Here is a 16440-nt window from a genome sequence, read left to right as displayed (position 1 = left end):
TTTTAATATTTAAAATAAACCACAGGTACTAGTTTATCACAATAATAAAACAAAATACCATTGAATTCCAACTTCATTCGCGTTTATTTTCTATCTTACATCTAACAAATACTAGATAATTAGTAATAGTATGGATAAATTTGAAAAAACTGCTAGGTAAGCATTTTATAAAATGTATCATTTGGATGGAGCTCGCGATTGGTTAACCAGTAGGCTCATCCCGCTCTGAGCTCGTTGATTTGATAGATGTAATCGAAATCCCGGCGCTAAAGTCTTCCACCTTTCCTTCTTTTACCTAACAAATAATAAATTGGTTTTATATTGATATATTATCTGTTTGAGTTCAAACGCAACTCATTGTCAATGATAAAAGAAAGTGCCCCAACGATGAAGCAGTAATCCAAAACTTACAGCTTTGTAATCTAAAATCATTTCTTTGAATGATAGAAAGTCTGTTAACGTCGCTAAAACTTCAAAAACTTCTCCATCCAGTTCAGGACGTCTTTCACTGTAAGAAAAAAAGGCATATTAGCGAACAGCGCTGTTTACAAAACTACGGGTCCCACAGCAATTATTGTCTCATACTTAAGCTGGTCTAACAGAACGTGGATTGAAAAGTTAGGAACAGACTTCTTGAGCTGCTTAACGATGTAGTTTTCTATTTCCTGGTTCTGCGAAAGAGAAGAGAATTAAACAAGTTGGTGATACCTTAATCTAGCTATACACTCTGACTAATAAAATTAATTTTCTACATGTAAGTTTCCTAGTTATGCAAAACTTACATACTGATTAAATATTTCCATGTAAATCAGTTTATTCTCTTCCTCGGGTCCAAATATGTGCCAGTAGTTCTCCAAAAATTTCTGCTGTAGCTCTTGGAACTCGCTTTCTAAAACAGGAATTTTGTTTATACTTTGGAATAAAAATTAGCTGCTCTATAAAAGAGATAAAACATCGCTTTCCTAAATTTTTGCTTCAAAGATTCTCAGATTCAAACAAGAATCATAAAATTCTCAGTACCCATCAAAAGATCTTCTATGTACCCGATGATTTTATCGAAACCTGCGTCTCTGACACCCTTGGATTCCTCGTGAACTTCTTCGCTGTCAGTATCCATGGGTGTTATGTGATCTGAATCACAAAATGTTGGACTGATAAGTAAGTTAGGAAGTGAATGTCAGGTCGTATCATTAAATTAAATGTAGTGCAGTTTATCACGCCAGTCTGTTGGTGACAGTTTGAAAGTGGGTCAAGAAATATTTTTTTAACGAACCTATAACTTCTGGATTCATTTTAAACAAGGCTCATGAATATTATTTCTAAAGTTCCATAACTTGCGTTGTATGTATTGAAGAACTACACGTTAGTGCGTGGTTAGTACATGCGTCTGCAATGTCAAAAGATTTGTTTACTATCGAATCTGTCATGTAAGCCGCCATGTTGTTTCACGCCTAGCAACGCCGGGTTCTTGAATGCGATTGGCTCGTTCAACCTGACACGGTGTGACGACAATTTTTAAACTTGAAAAAAAAAAGTTTTCAATTAATGTTCACAGAGTTTGAAAACACCAAATAGCTCTTGAGGCCTGAGTAATAATCCGAAGTCACTTTCAAACACATATCGTGGCTGCGTAAATAGAATTAACCGAATCTTTTAGCGACCAACGTCGCTGCTTAGCAGACGACACGGCGTAACGTTTTTGGGATACCGGTTGTTGCATGTTTGTGGCTAATGGCGTGCTGTTATTTTAGCAATTTTAGCAGCCTGTTTGCATTCCTGTCGCAAGAGTTATTTAAACGTGAATACTTTTTCTTCTTAGTGAATCAAATTCAGGTAAGATTATCATAATTTTTCCTTCAATGTTAATTCTTCTAGTCGAAATTTAAGATGTTGCGGATTTTGATGGATAATAAGGTTTAATTAAAGTAAAACAGTAGTTTTTTAAGCTGTTGGTATCAGGTATTTTGAAATCAAATTTAGAGTTGAAAATTTTTCTCTATCTCAAAGTAATATCATTTCAGTTCAACTCTAGTGATTTTAGATCCTCCTTTCAAATGATTATTCAACAATTTCTTTGTTTCTCTACTTTTTGAAATGGATTATAGGCCTGATGGGTCCTTGACCAATGGTTAACAATAATGTTTTACTTATCCAGCTATTAAAGTGAAACGGAGGCTAGAGATGTCCATGGAAATATTTGCGTTTGATAAAAGCCTGCAGGAGCGGCTGGTCGAATACTCGGAAATATTAACAACGGGTGCAAAGGTAATTCCAGCATCTCAGATTCACTCCGAATGGTCCTGCTATGTTGAACTGGTGATAGAACCGGTTGGTTGGCGTGCCCTATGGAAAATCCCAAGGCTGACCTGTCAGGACTTCGAAATCCATTATCCTACAATTGTTGTTGTTGAGGTTGAGAATGTGGATTTCCAAGAATTATCTGCACTTGTTAAAATAGTTGCTGTTCAAGATGAGATACAGCTTCCTGAAAAGTATGACGTTCCTCTGAACGAGCTTTACCCAACTCAGCACCAAGAGAATACAGTCCTTGATATGATTGGTACAGCTAACTGCATCGATCAGTTAAGATTCTTTTTTAATTATCTCTGGATGCCGTGGGATACGGATGACGATGACGACACCGACTGGGTTTCACTTCATTTGGAGCCAAGAATAAGATTATTTTTTGACATGAAACGCGGGGTTGTCAACAAAGAAACTTGCGACGTTATAAGAAGCTTGACCAGAGAAGGGAGGGATATTCAAGCAAAAATCACAAGGCTCGAGGAAGATATATCAGACGAAGAAGAGGATCAGGATCAAGTGCTCGATGACGGAAAAGCCTGCCAGTTAATGAAGCTTCATTTTCGACTACAGCAGATTAAAACAGAGATGGAAGTTCTGGAAAATCCTGTGATGAGGGAAGTCCTCACCAGAAATAAAGGCTCGAACATGACGGATAAAGAAGTTAAGAACCGGGAAAGCAGAGGGACGAGATCTGAAGGATATTTTGTTTGGCTCGGAGGATCTGTTCAAGACATGATCTCGTCTTTGAGCAATGTTCAGACAGTCATTGGTCCCGATATGTTTTTGAAGTAAGAGGTTTCAGAATCTGTATGATTCATTTTATGACTAATGATCGTTATGCATATTCAACAGTAAATGATTTTTAGTTGAAATACATTACCTATTTTTCAATAAATCAGATCTGGAAACCTTGATTTTACAAAAAATAGAGAACTGACGATTTCTAACATTGTTTTCATCATTATATATTATTCAGAACTTCAAATTGCTTGCAAGAAGCACTGGATGCTTCTGAAGCAGGTGATATAGTAGTTCTCGGTGAAGGAGAGCACCAAATCAGAGGCGTTGGAGGCCTGGAGGAAGGAGGCAAATTCAAGGGGTTCGGCAGACTTGGAGATACAGTTATCTGTGGAAGGGAGACCGAATGTGGGCCATCCTTGATGGATTTTTCAGGCGGGGAGGTACGAATGACCTTTACGAAAAAAATAACTCTACTATTACTAATATATGTATAACATCATACTCATTAACTTTCGTATCACCAGGTATATTTAGAAGGAATCTCCATTCAATTAGGCGATCTTCAGATGGGTTTGCTAGCTCGCAAAGGGAAGGTCCAACTCATTGGGTGCAGGATTTTCGTTACAAATAAAAGTGTCATCAAACTAGGCACTGTGGTTCTGCCTGGGGCTAAATTAGTCGCCCAAAATACGACATTTGAAGGGCTTGGAACTGCAATTGTAATTCATTCAGGAGGCAGTGTTACTTTAGATGGATGCTACTTCAACGAATGTGTCGAAGGTATTCAGGTAAGGTGATGATTAATATTTAAGTGCTGTTAGTTCTATAAAAATTCCATAATCATTTTTAACACTCTAATTACATGAAAAATGTAATGGTAGTGTGAGATTCTCAAGGACCTGAATCACACGTGGGCTCATTATTAATAATATCATTATTCCAGATGCACGATAATTCAAGTTTGGCTGTAAATAATTGCGCATTATCGAATTTCAAAGAGCACAGTATACGCATGGAAACTCAAAAGTATGTAACTGGCCCTGAGGGAAAGATTGGGAGTAGTGAGCTGCTGCAGAATGTCTCCGAAATTAATATCAAAGATTGTCAATTCGAGAACAATGGTAAGGGTGATATTTTATTTCAAGCTAAACCGTCCGCGGCATTCTTCGCTAAACAAGAAGGTAATACGAACATGGTGTCTTAAATATATTATATTCGTGAAAATGTGTCTTAGATCCCGTTATATCCCGTTATCACAGCATTTTCCAGAGTACATTGTGACAAAAAATTTTTTACAAAGTTTACCAGATATATCCCTTGTTACTTATCTTTAATATTAAAATAAATGTATATTTAATGTAAGAAATTGGAGGTTTTCTTTGTAATTGGTATGTTTGAAAATTTTGGTTTTCAAAAATTGTTTATTGGTTTAAACATTGTAAAGTAATTTTAACTCATAATTCATGACGAATAATTTTACCACAAAATTTCAATAAGTACTCATAGATTTCTTACCTTTTCGCCAAAGAAATATCTTGATCTTACGAATATCTTAATTTTCGTGGTAAAGATTGGTTGCAATGAACGCCGCAAGATGGCGCCACCTTATCAAATTCAGTAACGATTCCGCGTGCTTACGTTTCGACGTGTGTTGTGCGAGGTGAAACAAAAATACAGATGAGGCTTTTGAGCTCGTTGAATACATTGGTAAATTATTGATGGATATTGTTTGTATAATTAAAAAAGAAATGTACGCCGCATGAGAGATTTGCGTCATATCGCGAACTGGTGGACCAAAGAGTTAGTAAAAACGAAATAATTTGAAGATAAATCGAGATATTGTCGGCTTCATGTTGCCTAACCTCAAAATCTTCGGAAGCTATGATTTGTACACTGTGTCCCAAATAAAAACACTAGAAACAACCAGACGCATCGCGTATGTATTAATTTTTGTTTCTACGTAATACGAATAGGATAATGCACGTTCAGGTGTTAGATGAGCAATACTGACTGACGCCGCATGTTCCCAAAGCAGGGTTACGGTTTCGCAGAAAAAAATCAGATTTGGTTCACGTATTCGTGCAATGTGTTTCGAATCGCAGATGCGTGAACTATTTAAAGATGCGATAGAATATTTTATGCTCGTTGTATTTTTACAATTGTATATAATGAATTAGGGTTAACAGCTGTTTCTTCCTGTCTTTTGGGTCAAAAGATAATTAATTGTTTGAGATCTGTGTGACGTGAAGACCTCCCGGGCTACGTTTTGCTTTGAGTATTGTTTTTAATGTCATGTCAAGAGTGATAATTTATCAATCACCCTACGTACACGCATGTAATTATTCCAAGCGGCACATGTCTTTGCCAAAAATTATATCGTCGCTACTTTTGTCACCAATATCAGTCGCGAATTCAAAACATTGGCGCATAAAAAACAATTCTTGAAAAAATTATTCTCTGCTCTGAATACGAAGAAATTAAAAAATTATTTAGACACTGAGCAAATAAATCCCGGGTTATCTTCAATTTTGCAAAATCGTAACGATGACGCAGAAAAATAAAAAACGAGCCATAAAGTTACGTCCGTTTACCTATTTGCATAGTATGAGTACGTAGCATGATATAAATTTATATTTTTTATATTTATAAAGATAAATTGCGGATATAATATGATCGGGAAGGAATAGCAATAAGCCTGTGTCGTAAAATTCGTGAACAATATTGCCATGTGCACAGAGATCGAAGCGCAGGAGGCAGCGAGGGCGGGGACGTTAGAAATTCGGCTTTTCATTACCCGTAAAAGACGTTTATTGGTGTTTCAGGTATCTGAACTAGGAAACTGCGAACGACTCGGTAAATCTTTGAGGAAACTACGACGTGCCTGGCTCACGACCGCAACAGAAGAGGCGGTAGTTTTACGCGTTTTAGCAGTGCGAATTTATCTCCGAGTACCCAGTTGCAAAACCACCCCGGAAACAACGATGGTCGAAACCGCCGTCCTCGAGGCCATCAGAGACAAGCATACGCAGTTCGGCCATGCTCGTCCGCTCGACTGCTCCGACTGCATTTTCGTATTCCAAGAAACTCTCTCCGATTACGAGGAACCCACGTCCGACGCGGAGGTGAGTTGATGCATGCCAAATATTCGCACGTACCCATTCACAGCCACGAGGACACGGAGCGCGACATTCGTAAGAGAGTCTTTAGTGGTTGTTGAAAATTGCCGGAGAAGATATTTGAAACCTGCTTCCACAATGTGTTTGTCCCTGCTGTAAGCGAATTTTTGATTCCGCAAAAACTCCCCTTGAAAGCTGAATTGTGGGTAACCAATTCACCACCGTATTGTTTAAAAAAATCTCTTCAGTGGCATTAAAGGAATATTTTTGCCACCAAACGTACCGTCGTTAATTCAGTTAGTTGATCTAAGAGTTGAGAGTTTGAAACAACACTGTCGACTGAAATTCACATCGTGGATTATCCACGCTGAAAACTGTAACATAAATACATATAATTCAACGTTTGAAAAGTATAACGATAAAGGATCGGATTTTTTGGGTAGCCGACACATGGGATCAGTCAGGTGTTAGCTTCTTGTAAATTCAGAAGCGTGGTTCACATTATGGGAATTGCCAGGGGGATGCGATACGTCCAAAATTTCAGCAGGAGACGGTTTTTTAATCACTGAAATATTATACCAGGCTATGAGGATTATGCTAAAGGAGATATCAAACAGTGGTTGGAGAAAGATTTTATTCTCATGGCTTTAATCGATGAGGAAATTATTGCACAAATCATAAGATCAGACTCTCTCAGCTTAGAGAGTGAAACGTCAATGGAGCATGGTGATGACATCGAAAAAGAAAAATTTACTATTCGCGAAGGTGTAAAAGCTGTATGTCGTTTGAATCACTGGATATGGCACAATCAGGGATTTGACGTTCAGATTTATCAGGATTATCAAATATTAACCGATGTCAGGAACTCATAGCAGTTACAGAAAATGTAACCAGCAACTAAAATTTAATCCAACGCAGAATTCTTGTTTCGTGCTAGTTTTAATCTTTACATTCAACTTCATGTACGCTAAGCAAGTCGAAGCATATATTCCCTTCGTTTAGTATTTGTCTATATTTTGTTTACGTACGTTTTATTTAATTCTATTCTTGTACGACTATATGAGCAAAAATTTAAATAATCACGGACACAACTGTTTGAATATTTTTATTTCCGATCTGGAAAGCTGCGATATGTAAGGAAATTGAGCGACCGAATTATTCGCACCATCTTGATATTATCTTCGTTAATTCGAGGACCAGAGACATTCACTTTCAGAATTACTTTCGTGACACGTAACGAAATCGGTTTCAAAAGACGTGAAATCGCATGGCATCGTGCCAAATGCTCGCTTCTCACATCCGTATCAGATAGAGCTCGGAAAAAAATGCGATGTTTATCTACCTATCTACCTAATCTAGTGTGATTACATACTTCACGGAAATTCCGAGGGCTGGTAGATAATAAAAGGGAAGAATTTGCGAGAAAAAGAAGAAAAGTAGTGTGATATACAGGTAATCGTGGGGAAAAAGTAACGGCAATGGAAGGGTGGGTGAAATTTTAAGCCGTGAGGGACGATCGGCAGGAAAACTGAGTTTTTAACCTTCGACTTTTTCAACCTAGCTGCAGGTATGTCCTGACACTGGGTCTGCGATTTTCAATATTCATTAGAACTATGCTTTGCAATTTAAGGAACTATTCACCGGAAACTTGACCCAGATGTTTTTTCGCTTATCGGAAGTGAACTCACTTCGAGCTATTCCGTTGGCAGATTCCAAAAACTTACGCGATTTCGCTGCGGTTAAATACTTGGCGAATGACCACCATTTCAATGATGATTCTTGTTCGTTGATACAAGTGTCAAAGTGGTGTGAAAATTCCCGTTTGTATTTGATTGATTCGAAAGAATGCAGATTTTTAATTTTCACACACAATTGTGACATTGAGACGCTGAAACTTTGGATTAAGAAATGTACAACGCTGGTCGGGAAGCATAATTTGAAAGTTTGCTTTCCGGAATTCTGCGGTAACGTTGACGTAATTAGCATTTGCAGTTTGCCTAAAGTTTCGTTCAATTATGAAACAATAGCGCCACGGTTAGAAATGCGAAACTCATTAGGACATCGTTTCCTCGTTCGTCTTGTACTTGCTAGAAACTTGGCCCTAACTTTGATCCCCGACAAGTTTTAGTAAAACGAACTTGAGGACTCCCTAATACCAAAATAAGTTGTACAGCTACAACGTTGTGTAAAATTATTTTGCCGCCAATAAATGTCGGAAATAAATGCGTGCGAATAACTGCCGGCAATTTCTCTGCAACGTAAACTGTTGGAAGAGTACAGGTATCGAATATGGCACCGAAAACATTCCGTAGAAGTCCACGCTATTTCGGTGTTGTTCTCAAAACCACTTGGTGTCAAGAATCGAACGATTTACACCGATGATATTTAATTTTACACTCATCGGTGTGGACTTTTATCGTATATCCCTGATGGTTGCTGGGTAAGTTGTAGAGGTTACAGAAAAAAGTCGAGGTCTATACACCCGTTTACGCGATACGAGGGGTGGCCAGAATTCTCGATCCCTTGTGAAAGGTGCGGAAGAATTACGGGGCGTGTTCAATTCAATGGTGCCGCAATGCAACTCCGAAAATACACCCTCCGCTGGAGGAGAGATGATCAATCACTCAAGAGAGGCTTGCTCGTCCTCAAATAACTGGCGGGGAGGGGTGTCGACCCCGACGTAACTCTCTCGCTTTCTCTCTCTCTCTCTCTCTCTCTCTCTTCCTCGGACGTCAGGCGTCGCGACGCGTCGATGTATGTACACCTACGACTGCACACGCGGTCGCACGCGAGTCCGTAGATCAAACGCACCCACCTCCCGGGGCCAACGTGCGCCACGTTATTCTCCTCTCCTTCCTCACGTATTCCATCTTGGAAAGGTCGTTTCGCTCGACGACCTCCATTTTTCTCCAGCTAACATTTTACCAGATCTTATACGTGCGCATGTATGCCTGCAACGCTCGTTTCTCTTTACTGCCCGACAACTACGGCCACGTATCCACACGTAAGCAGCCCCCGTATCACGGCCGCGTTATCTTTTCGTCCGACATCCTTCTATCTGTGTAGGTATCCTTGCGTCATGGAATTGTCTCATCGAGAGGACCGGCAGGGTTCAGGCCTCCTGGAACTCCGTTCTAGTTTATTGATTATCAGCGATTGATGATACGGTTCTATGGAATCGAGGGATTCGCCTCCTGAGCGTTGTTTTATTTCTTTTCCTTTTTATCATATCGGATCTCGCTTTGAGATTTCAGGTCGTTTTGTATCGTTGGTTCAAATGGTTTTAGGCAGATTTTACAAAGGATCGCGCGAAAGTTCCTAAAGATTTTATCGACGCTTGATCTCTACGAGTTTTCGTAAGTTGTGCTTTTTTCTTTTTTTTTTTTTCTTGAGACTATCTGTTTCGAAGAATCGGAACTTTGACCGAATCATCATAGTTGATCGTAGCTGCCGCAAAGGTGTAAGGAAATTTTGTCGTTTATTGTATCATGTAAATGGTACGAAGACAAATTTTGCCGATGAAAAACAAGAATCAAGCATCTAAAGAGCATTTTATTACGCTATAACTCATGAACGTCGGGTCTATTCACAAAGCACTACGGATAAAGGCTTCTCTTCTAGCCACTTGTGTAGAAACCCCATACAAGCAATTGAAACCACCGATGATCTTATATACGTATTTTCAATATCCCGACAACCGAGTTCACTACTGAACAATTGCCCGTTTCATCATTTTTTATATCCAATCAGTGCAGCTTGACGATTTCACTTCAAGTAAATTCAAAAATAAATTTTAAAAGCTATTCCGTGCCGGTTTGTCGGCGATGCATCCACGCGTGGCTAATTATCGCACTCTTAGCTTTGGCGTAAATTGGGAATGTGCGTGAAGAACGACGGAGTAAAACAGACCGAAGCTCGTTGTCCGGGCAGCCTGTGAGACGGATAATTATTTAGGGAACAGCCCTGAATCGGCCATTCATCATCCCTCCTCCCTTAAATAATTCTATAAGCGGGTATTTTGATTTTCGCGCATACTTGAGAAGACTGCTCCTGATTATAAGCCGTGATTTACAAAGCGTGTAATGACTCGCGAGAGGATCGTACACCGGTGACCCTCGTCCTTTTCCCAGCTGCGGCATCTTTTGCCAGGAATTAATCACTGCCCAGCTAATATCTTGTTCCTATTTGTAATATTCCGCCAGACACCGTGATATATTACGCCGAGGAGACTCGCGGCTGGTCGCGCAAAACCGCCGCAAAGATCCGCCTTGTCATCCCCGATTTGTACGGAATTTTCGCATGAAATGCATCTCGTCTGATACTCTGTAAAATTTATTACCGTGTTGCATGTTTCGCATAATTTCACGTGCCAGCTGATGTTGTTATTATTATTATTATTATTATTGTTGTTGTTGTTATTATTATTACCATACTAACATAAAATCAATTTTATAAAATATATCGTCGAATCGTTTCGTCGACTGAAAACTGTCGAAGGATGGACGAGTTATCAAAGAAATAGAAAAACGAAACGTGAAACGATTACGTCGAGGTGACGATCGTGCGGCTGTAATTAGCGGTACGCGCTCTATCCGAGGTCAAGTACACGGACAGGTATTTGAGTATTCGAAAATTGACGATCACGTCAGCCAATGAATATTCAACAAATAATCATTCCGCTGCTAAGAGAGGGAGGGGGAGAGAGAGAGAGAGAGAGAGAGAGAGCATCGTCCTTTCTACCGCTTAAATTATACGTAGCAGGTGGATAGTAATGAAGATAGACTGGGTGAATTACGTAACTCCACGCGCATAGACGTTCAACTCGTGGAGAATCTTGACCAACCTTTAACCAGTCTTGACCACACAGTGGACGTGAATAGCATGAACTTAATATTCGACATTTTTATCCTTGCTTCTGCAAGAATGGAATCTATTTCAAGTTCTTTCAGGTATAACCGTGCAGGTTTGTGGAAATATGAATTGGCTTCGCGTCATCGTTTGTAATAATTTTATTCACGCCGGGCGTTGAAATAGATATTAGACCGTAAGAACGTTATAGAAAATAAGAAAAATAGTTCGATGTTGTTTGACTGATCACACGTGCGTGGTATACCAGCTATGTACGAATAATTCGACATTGTCGGTTACTTCTTGATTGTCAACGTTACAACATTAATTGTTAATTACTTATCGCTCGATGGGTTTCCGGCTATTTTACTTTTTGTCATTCCAGCTTTTAGCGGGTCGTTCGCCTCCTCGGATCGTCTTCCAATTTATTGGCCGAAGCTTGTGGCCACGAACAGACCGCGTGTATCGCGTCGGCCGTCTGCCCGCTATTCCGATTCTGGGCAGCCTCCTCGCTTCATCCGCAGATCTCTTCTTCTCTCCTCTCCTTCCCTCTTCAATCCTCTCGAGGCCCGCCCCCGATATTCCCTGGCTCTCTGGCCACAATGGACGTCCTAGCTATGCCTGAAATAAACCACAGCTGGAGTAGTCAACCGTCGCGCGAACTATCAATCAACCGACTTGCTTACTGCCTATAACACTTCTTATTTTCGCGGCGGAACCAACGCGGGAAAATCCGGATCGCGACGCCGCCACGCGTGCTCTAATATTTTCATCGACTTTCATCCCGGTCTCATTTCCGTCCTCCTCCATCCCGGACTGACCGATCGGTACCGCGCCGAAATAGAATAGATTATGGCTAACCAATTAAGAGTAACAATTTCCACGTCCGGAACATTGCCGGCTGTGCAGTAATGTCTATCTCCGTCTGTCTTACGTACGCTGCCAAAATTGATAACTAACTTGTCCTTTTTTCTTTTTTAATTTTGCTTTTTCACTTCCCCGAGGGGTAACAGCTCACGAAAAAAATCGCTCGTTAGTTACGGACCGATTCATTGTCGTAAATTGTACATTTAACACTCGGCTAGTGTATCGCTATTCGCTCGGTTTTAAAAATTAGATTTTACACCGTGCAGCCATGACATCCCTCCGAGTTGTAAATTCCGTTTAATGGATCGTCGTTTGATCCCCGGATGTATACCTGCGGTGTTTATACCTTTGTGCCAATGTGCGTTCGTTGTTTAATTTTCACCCTACGAATGCTTTATGCAAATTTCTTTGAACTTTTATCTAAATAAAAGGAATAAAATCAATTCACTATATTATTTGATTTTGAGTTTGGAATTTTTACACTGTTTTCTGTTCTCGATTACCGCTAATCGTCATCTTTTTTTTTCCCCTCTAGTTTCGAGAACAGGATATACGATATGCATTGGACTTTATCACAGTCGTTTGGAATTTTTTCTCCCTCTGCATTGCCAAGCGATAAAACGAAAACGATTCCCGAGAATCAGTAATCAATTTATACTTTAATTCGATTCCAGTGATCAGTTTAAATCTTACTAACGAAGAATATATTATTTTTTTACACATAACTCAGGCCAGGTAATACATTGATTAACCGATTTAAAGAAAAAGTGAACGTTAGTTATTTATCGGTCAATTTTCTTTCATCGCTATACGTAAAATGATGAATATAAAAATTTTTTTTTACGGCTTACGCGACTCGCTACGAAACGACCTGGCACAATATTTTGAATGATTTTCATCTTGGTCATATATTAGCGTGCACGCAATTTCGCAACTCATTCTATTATAACTAATCGTCATGTATTTTCGTCGCTCGCGTACGACACGCGTGTCGAGTGTCGAGTGTTGACGGTCCTTGATTACGCCGCGCGGATTTCTCCGCCGCGATATTTAAGCCCGACTCTGATGCGGAGCCATCATTCGGCGCGTCTTGAGCAGTCTTGAGTGTCTTGAGAGCTCGTTAACGAGATTTCCGTCGAGCGCCATATTTCATTTAGGTATAATATAAGGGTATATATAACCCATCATTCTTCGATGACCGGACCGCGAGACTGCCACTCAAATCTATTCCTATTCCTTCGGCGCTAATTCTCCTCGTCCGTTTTCCTGGGAGACGGTAGCGGGTCGTTTCTTCTATTCTCCCGGGTTAATTCCGCGTATTGTATTCCCCCCTTGAAATCGTCGAGACAATTTGTTTCCACAGCGTTGATCCGGGAAAATCCTTCAAAGCTTATCTCAAGTCAAAGCGGAGGATTTGGATACATTTAAGTGTCCTCGGTAATATTGTTGCTTAAAAATAATGTGTTAATTTTTCACCGTTAATGAAACGATGGCTCTCGGGATACGGGAACGGGAGAAAAGTCTCGTAGCGTTACCGATTACTCGAAATTTCCGATTCAATATCGTGCGATAAATTAGCCGTCTCTACTCGCCATAGGTATTCTATAGATACAAGATCTGCGTAACTAGCCATTTTACGAATTGGTTCTTGGAATAATCCTAGGAGGATTAACGGACCAGCTTTGTGCTTTGAGAGCTTAACGACCGTTGTGTACATAGCTTGAAACGAACGATAGGTCTTCGACGGTTTGTGTCACGGTGCCGCCTATTTCTGAACCTGCATTGTAATCCCACTTCCGGCACACTTGTTATTTCCGGCCTCTCGCAGGCAAGCGCGATTCCTCGAGTCCTTCGCTGGTAATTCGATCGTTACGTCAACTTTTCGCATAACCGCCGACCGACGTATCAACGTTCATTTCCCGGGGTATAATTTCCTCCTTCTCCAACAGCGGCAGAGGCCTTGTAGAGCCGGAAAAAGGAAATGCTGAAAATCGAGGCGGAGCTACTTTTGGACGTTGTATGAAACGGACGCGACGAAAGACGCAAAGATACAGGCGAAATTCGTTATGCGTAGGTATGCATTTGTGCGTCTGGGCGATCGGAGTCGCCTTTGAACGTCGAATCGCGCCCTCCAGGAAAAGTTCCGAGCTGTAGACGGTGATTGACAACCAGGAAGCCGTCCGGCGCACAATTATACACAAACAAAAATAGGCCGCGGTGATCTTGGCTTCGAAAACGCATATCCGAGGGACGCGGCTCTGACGTACTGTCATATTCGATAAACGGTCAGTTTTCACCGGCGGAAGTGACGTCACGCCCCAAGATCTCACGCATCCCCCAATCGCCTCACGTTCGCGCAAATATTTCACAAATCTTTTTTCGTTCTTCGGTATCTTACATTATATGCACGTACATATGTAACTCGTAGGTGATGTTCGAACAAACTGAAATTGTCAGGGGGCAACGTTACGATGACGAAGTATGTATAATTGATTGGCTCGATTCGTTGGTCAGGAACGAATTGCTTAATTTTTGTCAACTAATTCTCAGGATCAACTCGAATATTTGAGTCATGGAATTCTCTTTCAAATTTAAATCAAAACTATTGTCTGCAGGAAGATGTTTCAATGCAATTAATACGCCGTACCTGATTCCTTTCCGCAAGTGACAACGATGGAATAATCGCGTCTAACTGCGACGTGAAATTCGCAAAAACATCGATCTTATTAAACGACAAAGTTCTCGGACCAGGCTTACCGATCTTCTTCCCCTGCACTCGACATCACGCCGCGTATAAAAATCCGGTTCAACAAAGCCGGCACAATCGAATATCCTAGCCTCTCTCGCCGCTGTTATCAATCGAATTTTCAAATTTGTTCCAAGCACAGATCCGCATGATTTTCCGGCTCTCAGATCGCGAGAAACTTCCATCCTCGGCGTGGGTATGGTGGGTACCAACTTTAGAGTATGTAGATTATACACGAAAATAGTTGAGCCGACAAGAAGCGTCGCGGATAGGTCGAGTCGTCAGGCATCCCGATGCTCGTCAGGGCGCACACGTGTTCGCGTCTGTCCCACGGCTCTGCGGTGGCAGGACGAGGCCAACTTTGGGATAATTTTAAACACCTCTCGAGAGTGAGAGTGAACCGCACTTGCCTCGGCTCCTCGACAATGCGCCAAACCCCGCCTCGCCTCGGCGTATTCCTTCTCTTTGTCTTTCTTCCCGCTCCGCGTTTCCTCCGTCCTGATAAGGGTGTTCTTTGTTTTGAACTTTTTTCAAAATTGACGTGAAACAAGTATGTGGAAATCTCCGCAAAACCGCAGGTCCATGTCTCGAAACTTGAACCCTTTCGTGGAGTCTGTCAAGTTTTTCATTTAAAATATACAATTTTCACTCAACTTTCAGTGCACGTACAACGTTACTGATCGTGGTACTAACTGTTTGTAAAAAACCTCTAAGCGTAAGAAATTAATCAACGTTGATTAAGCATTTTATTTCAATTGTCAAGTTCTAATTGCAGAATGCTCGGTAAACGATACTGATATTTTCGTTTAATATCATAATCAATGCTCACTGATTTCCCACGATAATAAATTTTTTTATAAACAGTTGATCCTGCGACGAAATGTATACCTAAACCGTAGTAACAACGTGCGGATTTTAAAATGTCAAAATTCACAACCCTCGCGCGAGGGTTTCAGAGTTGAGATAGAGATCTGTGCTTTGAAGGAAATTTTTATTTATTTGTTTAGAACCAACGTAGAAGGCAGCCAAGTCTGAACTCGCAGAAGTCCGAAATAAAAACCATTCTAATCTCGATACTATACATCCCTCCCTCCCTCTCTCCCTCTCCCTCTCCCTCTCTCCCTCTCTCTCCACCGTTGTTACATCTGCACGATCATCACCTCGTCTCCTTGGTTCATCCGAATTCTAACCGGGGTTGCAGGAACTCGCACCAACGACAGCGACCGTACTTTCCGTCCGTCCACGTCACCGAGACGGATTTATTCGCAACCTGTCCCGTATACATACATTATTTGCATGCTCGTATGCGGGGTAAATTGCAATTTGCTCAGGGAGCGTGCGGACGGCGGGTGATCATCGCTGCATCCGCGCTTGCGGCTCGCTTTGACGATCGCGAGGGCGTCTGTTTCGTGCTTGCACGTAATTGAGTCTACGCGACAGTTCGTACCTAGATGTGTCGTAGCTGCCGATGCGTTAACCCCCTTGACTACCGCCGGCGACTCTCAAAAGATCATTTTCTTTCTGCCGACGTTTCTTGTTTCATCTCGCCCATCACGCTGCTCGTTAAGTTTTTGCAAAGAGAAAAAGGTATTGGTTGGTTCGATAAAAAATATATAGTATTTTTAACGGTGGTGAAAATGACGTGTATTTGCCGATAGTCATTTTTTTTCTTTTTATCGAGGCAAGGATTCGGTGGGATCAACTATCAAGGTTTATCGGTGTATTTGAAACAACAAAAGAATTGGCGGGATCATCTTAAGTTTACTTCGAGCAACAGAGTATCCGTTTAACCACCCGCACGATAATACAAATATT

General features: G+C 40.9%; 3 protein-coding genes across 6 annotated transcripts in view; 2 read left to right on the top strand and 1 right to left on the bottom strand.

Moving 5' to 3' along the window:
* Positions 1-65: 65 nt before the first annotated feature.
* Positions 66-14940, bottom strand: LOC124298413 (ADP-ribosylation factor-like protein 2-binding protein). Of its 4 annotated transcripts, XM_046750375.1 has the most exons (7): positions 14637-14940; positions 11352-11633; positions 1021-1131; positions 783-889; positions 586-671; positions 412-508; positions 66-295 (listed from the first exon to the last, which is right to left on the bottom strand). In XM_046750375.1, exons 3-7 carry the CDS (start codon positions 1115-1117, stop codon positions 203-205), a joined length of 480 nt encoding a protein of 159 aa, XP_046606331.1. In that variant the 5' UTR covers positions 1118-1131; positions 11352-11633; positions 14637-14940; the 3' UTR covers positions 66-202. The 4 variants fall into 4 exon arrangements, with proteins under 4 accessions (XP_046606331.1, XP_046606330.1, XP_046606332.1 ...); XM_046750374.1 differs by lacking the exons at positions 11352-11633; positions 14637-14940 and adding an exon at positions 5843-5980; XM_046750376.1 differs by lacking the exons at positions 11352-11633; positions 14637-14940 and adding an exon at positions 4564-4653.
* On the top strand, positions 1596-4410 carry LOC124298410 (protein nessun dorma). Its single transcript, XM_046750365.1, has 5 exons — positions 1596-1833; positions 2156-3095; positions 3284-3488; positions 3573-3836; positions 3992-4410. The coding sequence occupies exons 2-5, from the start codon at positions 2182-2184 to the stop codon at positions 4250-4252; spliced, it is 1644 nt and encodes a 547-aa protein (XP_046606321.1). The 5' UTR covers positions 1596-1833; positions 2156-2181; the 3' UTR covers positions 4253-4410.
* LOC124298408 (RNA pseudouridylate synthase domain-containing protein 2) overlaps positions 4309-16440 on the top strand; it is an 86951-nt gene continuing 74819 nt past the window's right edge. Inside the window, exons 1-2 of the mRNA XM_046750360.1 lie at positions 4309-4755; positions 5871-6170. Of these exons, the coding sequence (XP_046606316.1) occupies positions 4726-4755; positions 5871-6170 (330 nt within the window). The 5' untranslated portion in view covers positions 4309-4725. The remainder of the gene's footprint in view (positions 4756-5870; positions 6171-16440) is intronic.

Source organism: Neodiprion virginianus, chromosome 2 (genome assembly GCF_021901495.1).
Source record: "Neodiprion virginianus isolate iyNeoVirg1 chromosome 2, iyNeoVirg1.1, whole genome shotgun sequence".
NCBI lineage: Eukaryota > Metazoa > Arthropoda > Insecta > Hymenoptera > Diprionidae > Neodiprion > Neodiprion virginianus.
The sequence above is the reverse complement of the archived record's forward strand: the minus strand, read 5'-3'. Positions and strand labels throughout refer to the sequence as shown.

Excerpts from the sequence above, each read along its gene's own strand:
- LOC124298413 (XM_046750373.1), bottom strand. Across the intron at positions 890-1,020 it reads CATAGAAGATCTTTTGATGG|AAAGCGAGTTCCAAGAGCTA; the intron begins GTACTGAGAATT and ends TTCCTGTTTTAG. Across the intron at positions 296-411 it reads TGATTTTAGATTACAAAGCT|GTAAAAGAAGGAAAGGTGGA; the intron begins GTAAGTTTTGGA and ends ATTATTTGTTAG.
- LOC124298410 (XM_046750365.1), top strand. The coding sequence starts at position 2,182 with ATGTCCATGGAAATATTTGCGTTTGATAAAAGCCTGCAGGAGCGGCTG. Across the intron at positions 3,489-3,572 it reads TGGATTTTTCAGGCGGGGAG|GTATATTTAGAAGGAATCTC; the intron begins GTACGAATGACC and ends TCGTATCACCAG. Across the intron at positions 3,837-3,991 it reads AATGTGTCGAAGGTATTCAG|ATGCACGATAATTCAAGTTT; the intron begins GTAAGGTGATGA and ends TCATTATTCCAG.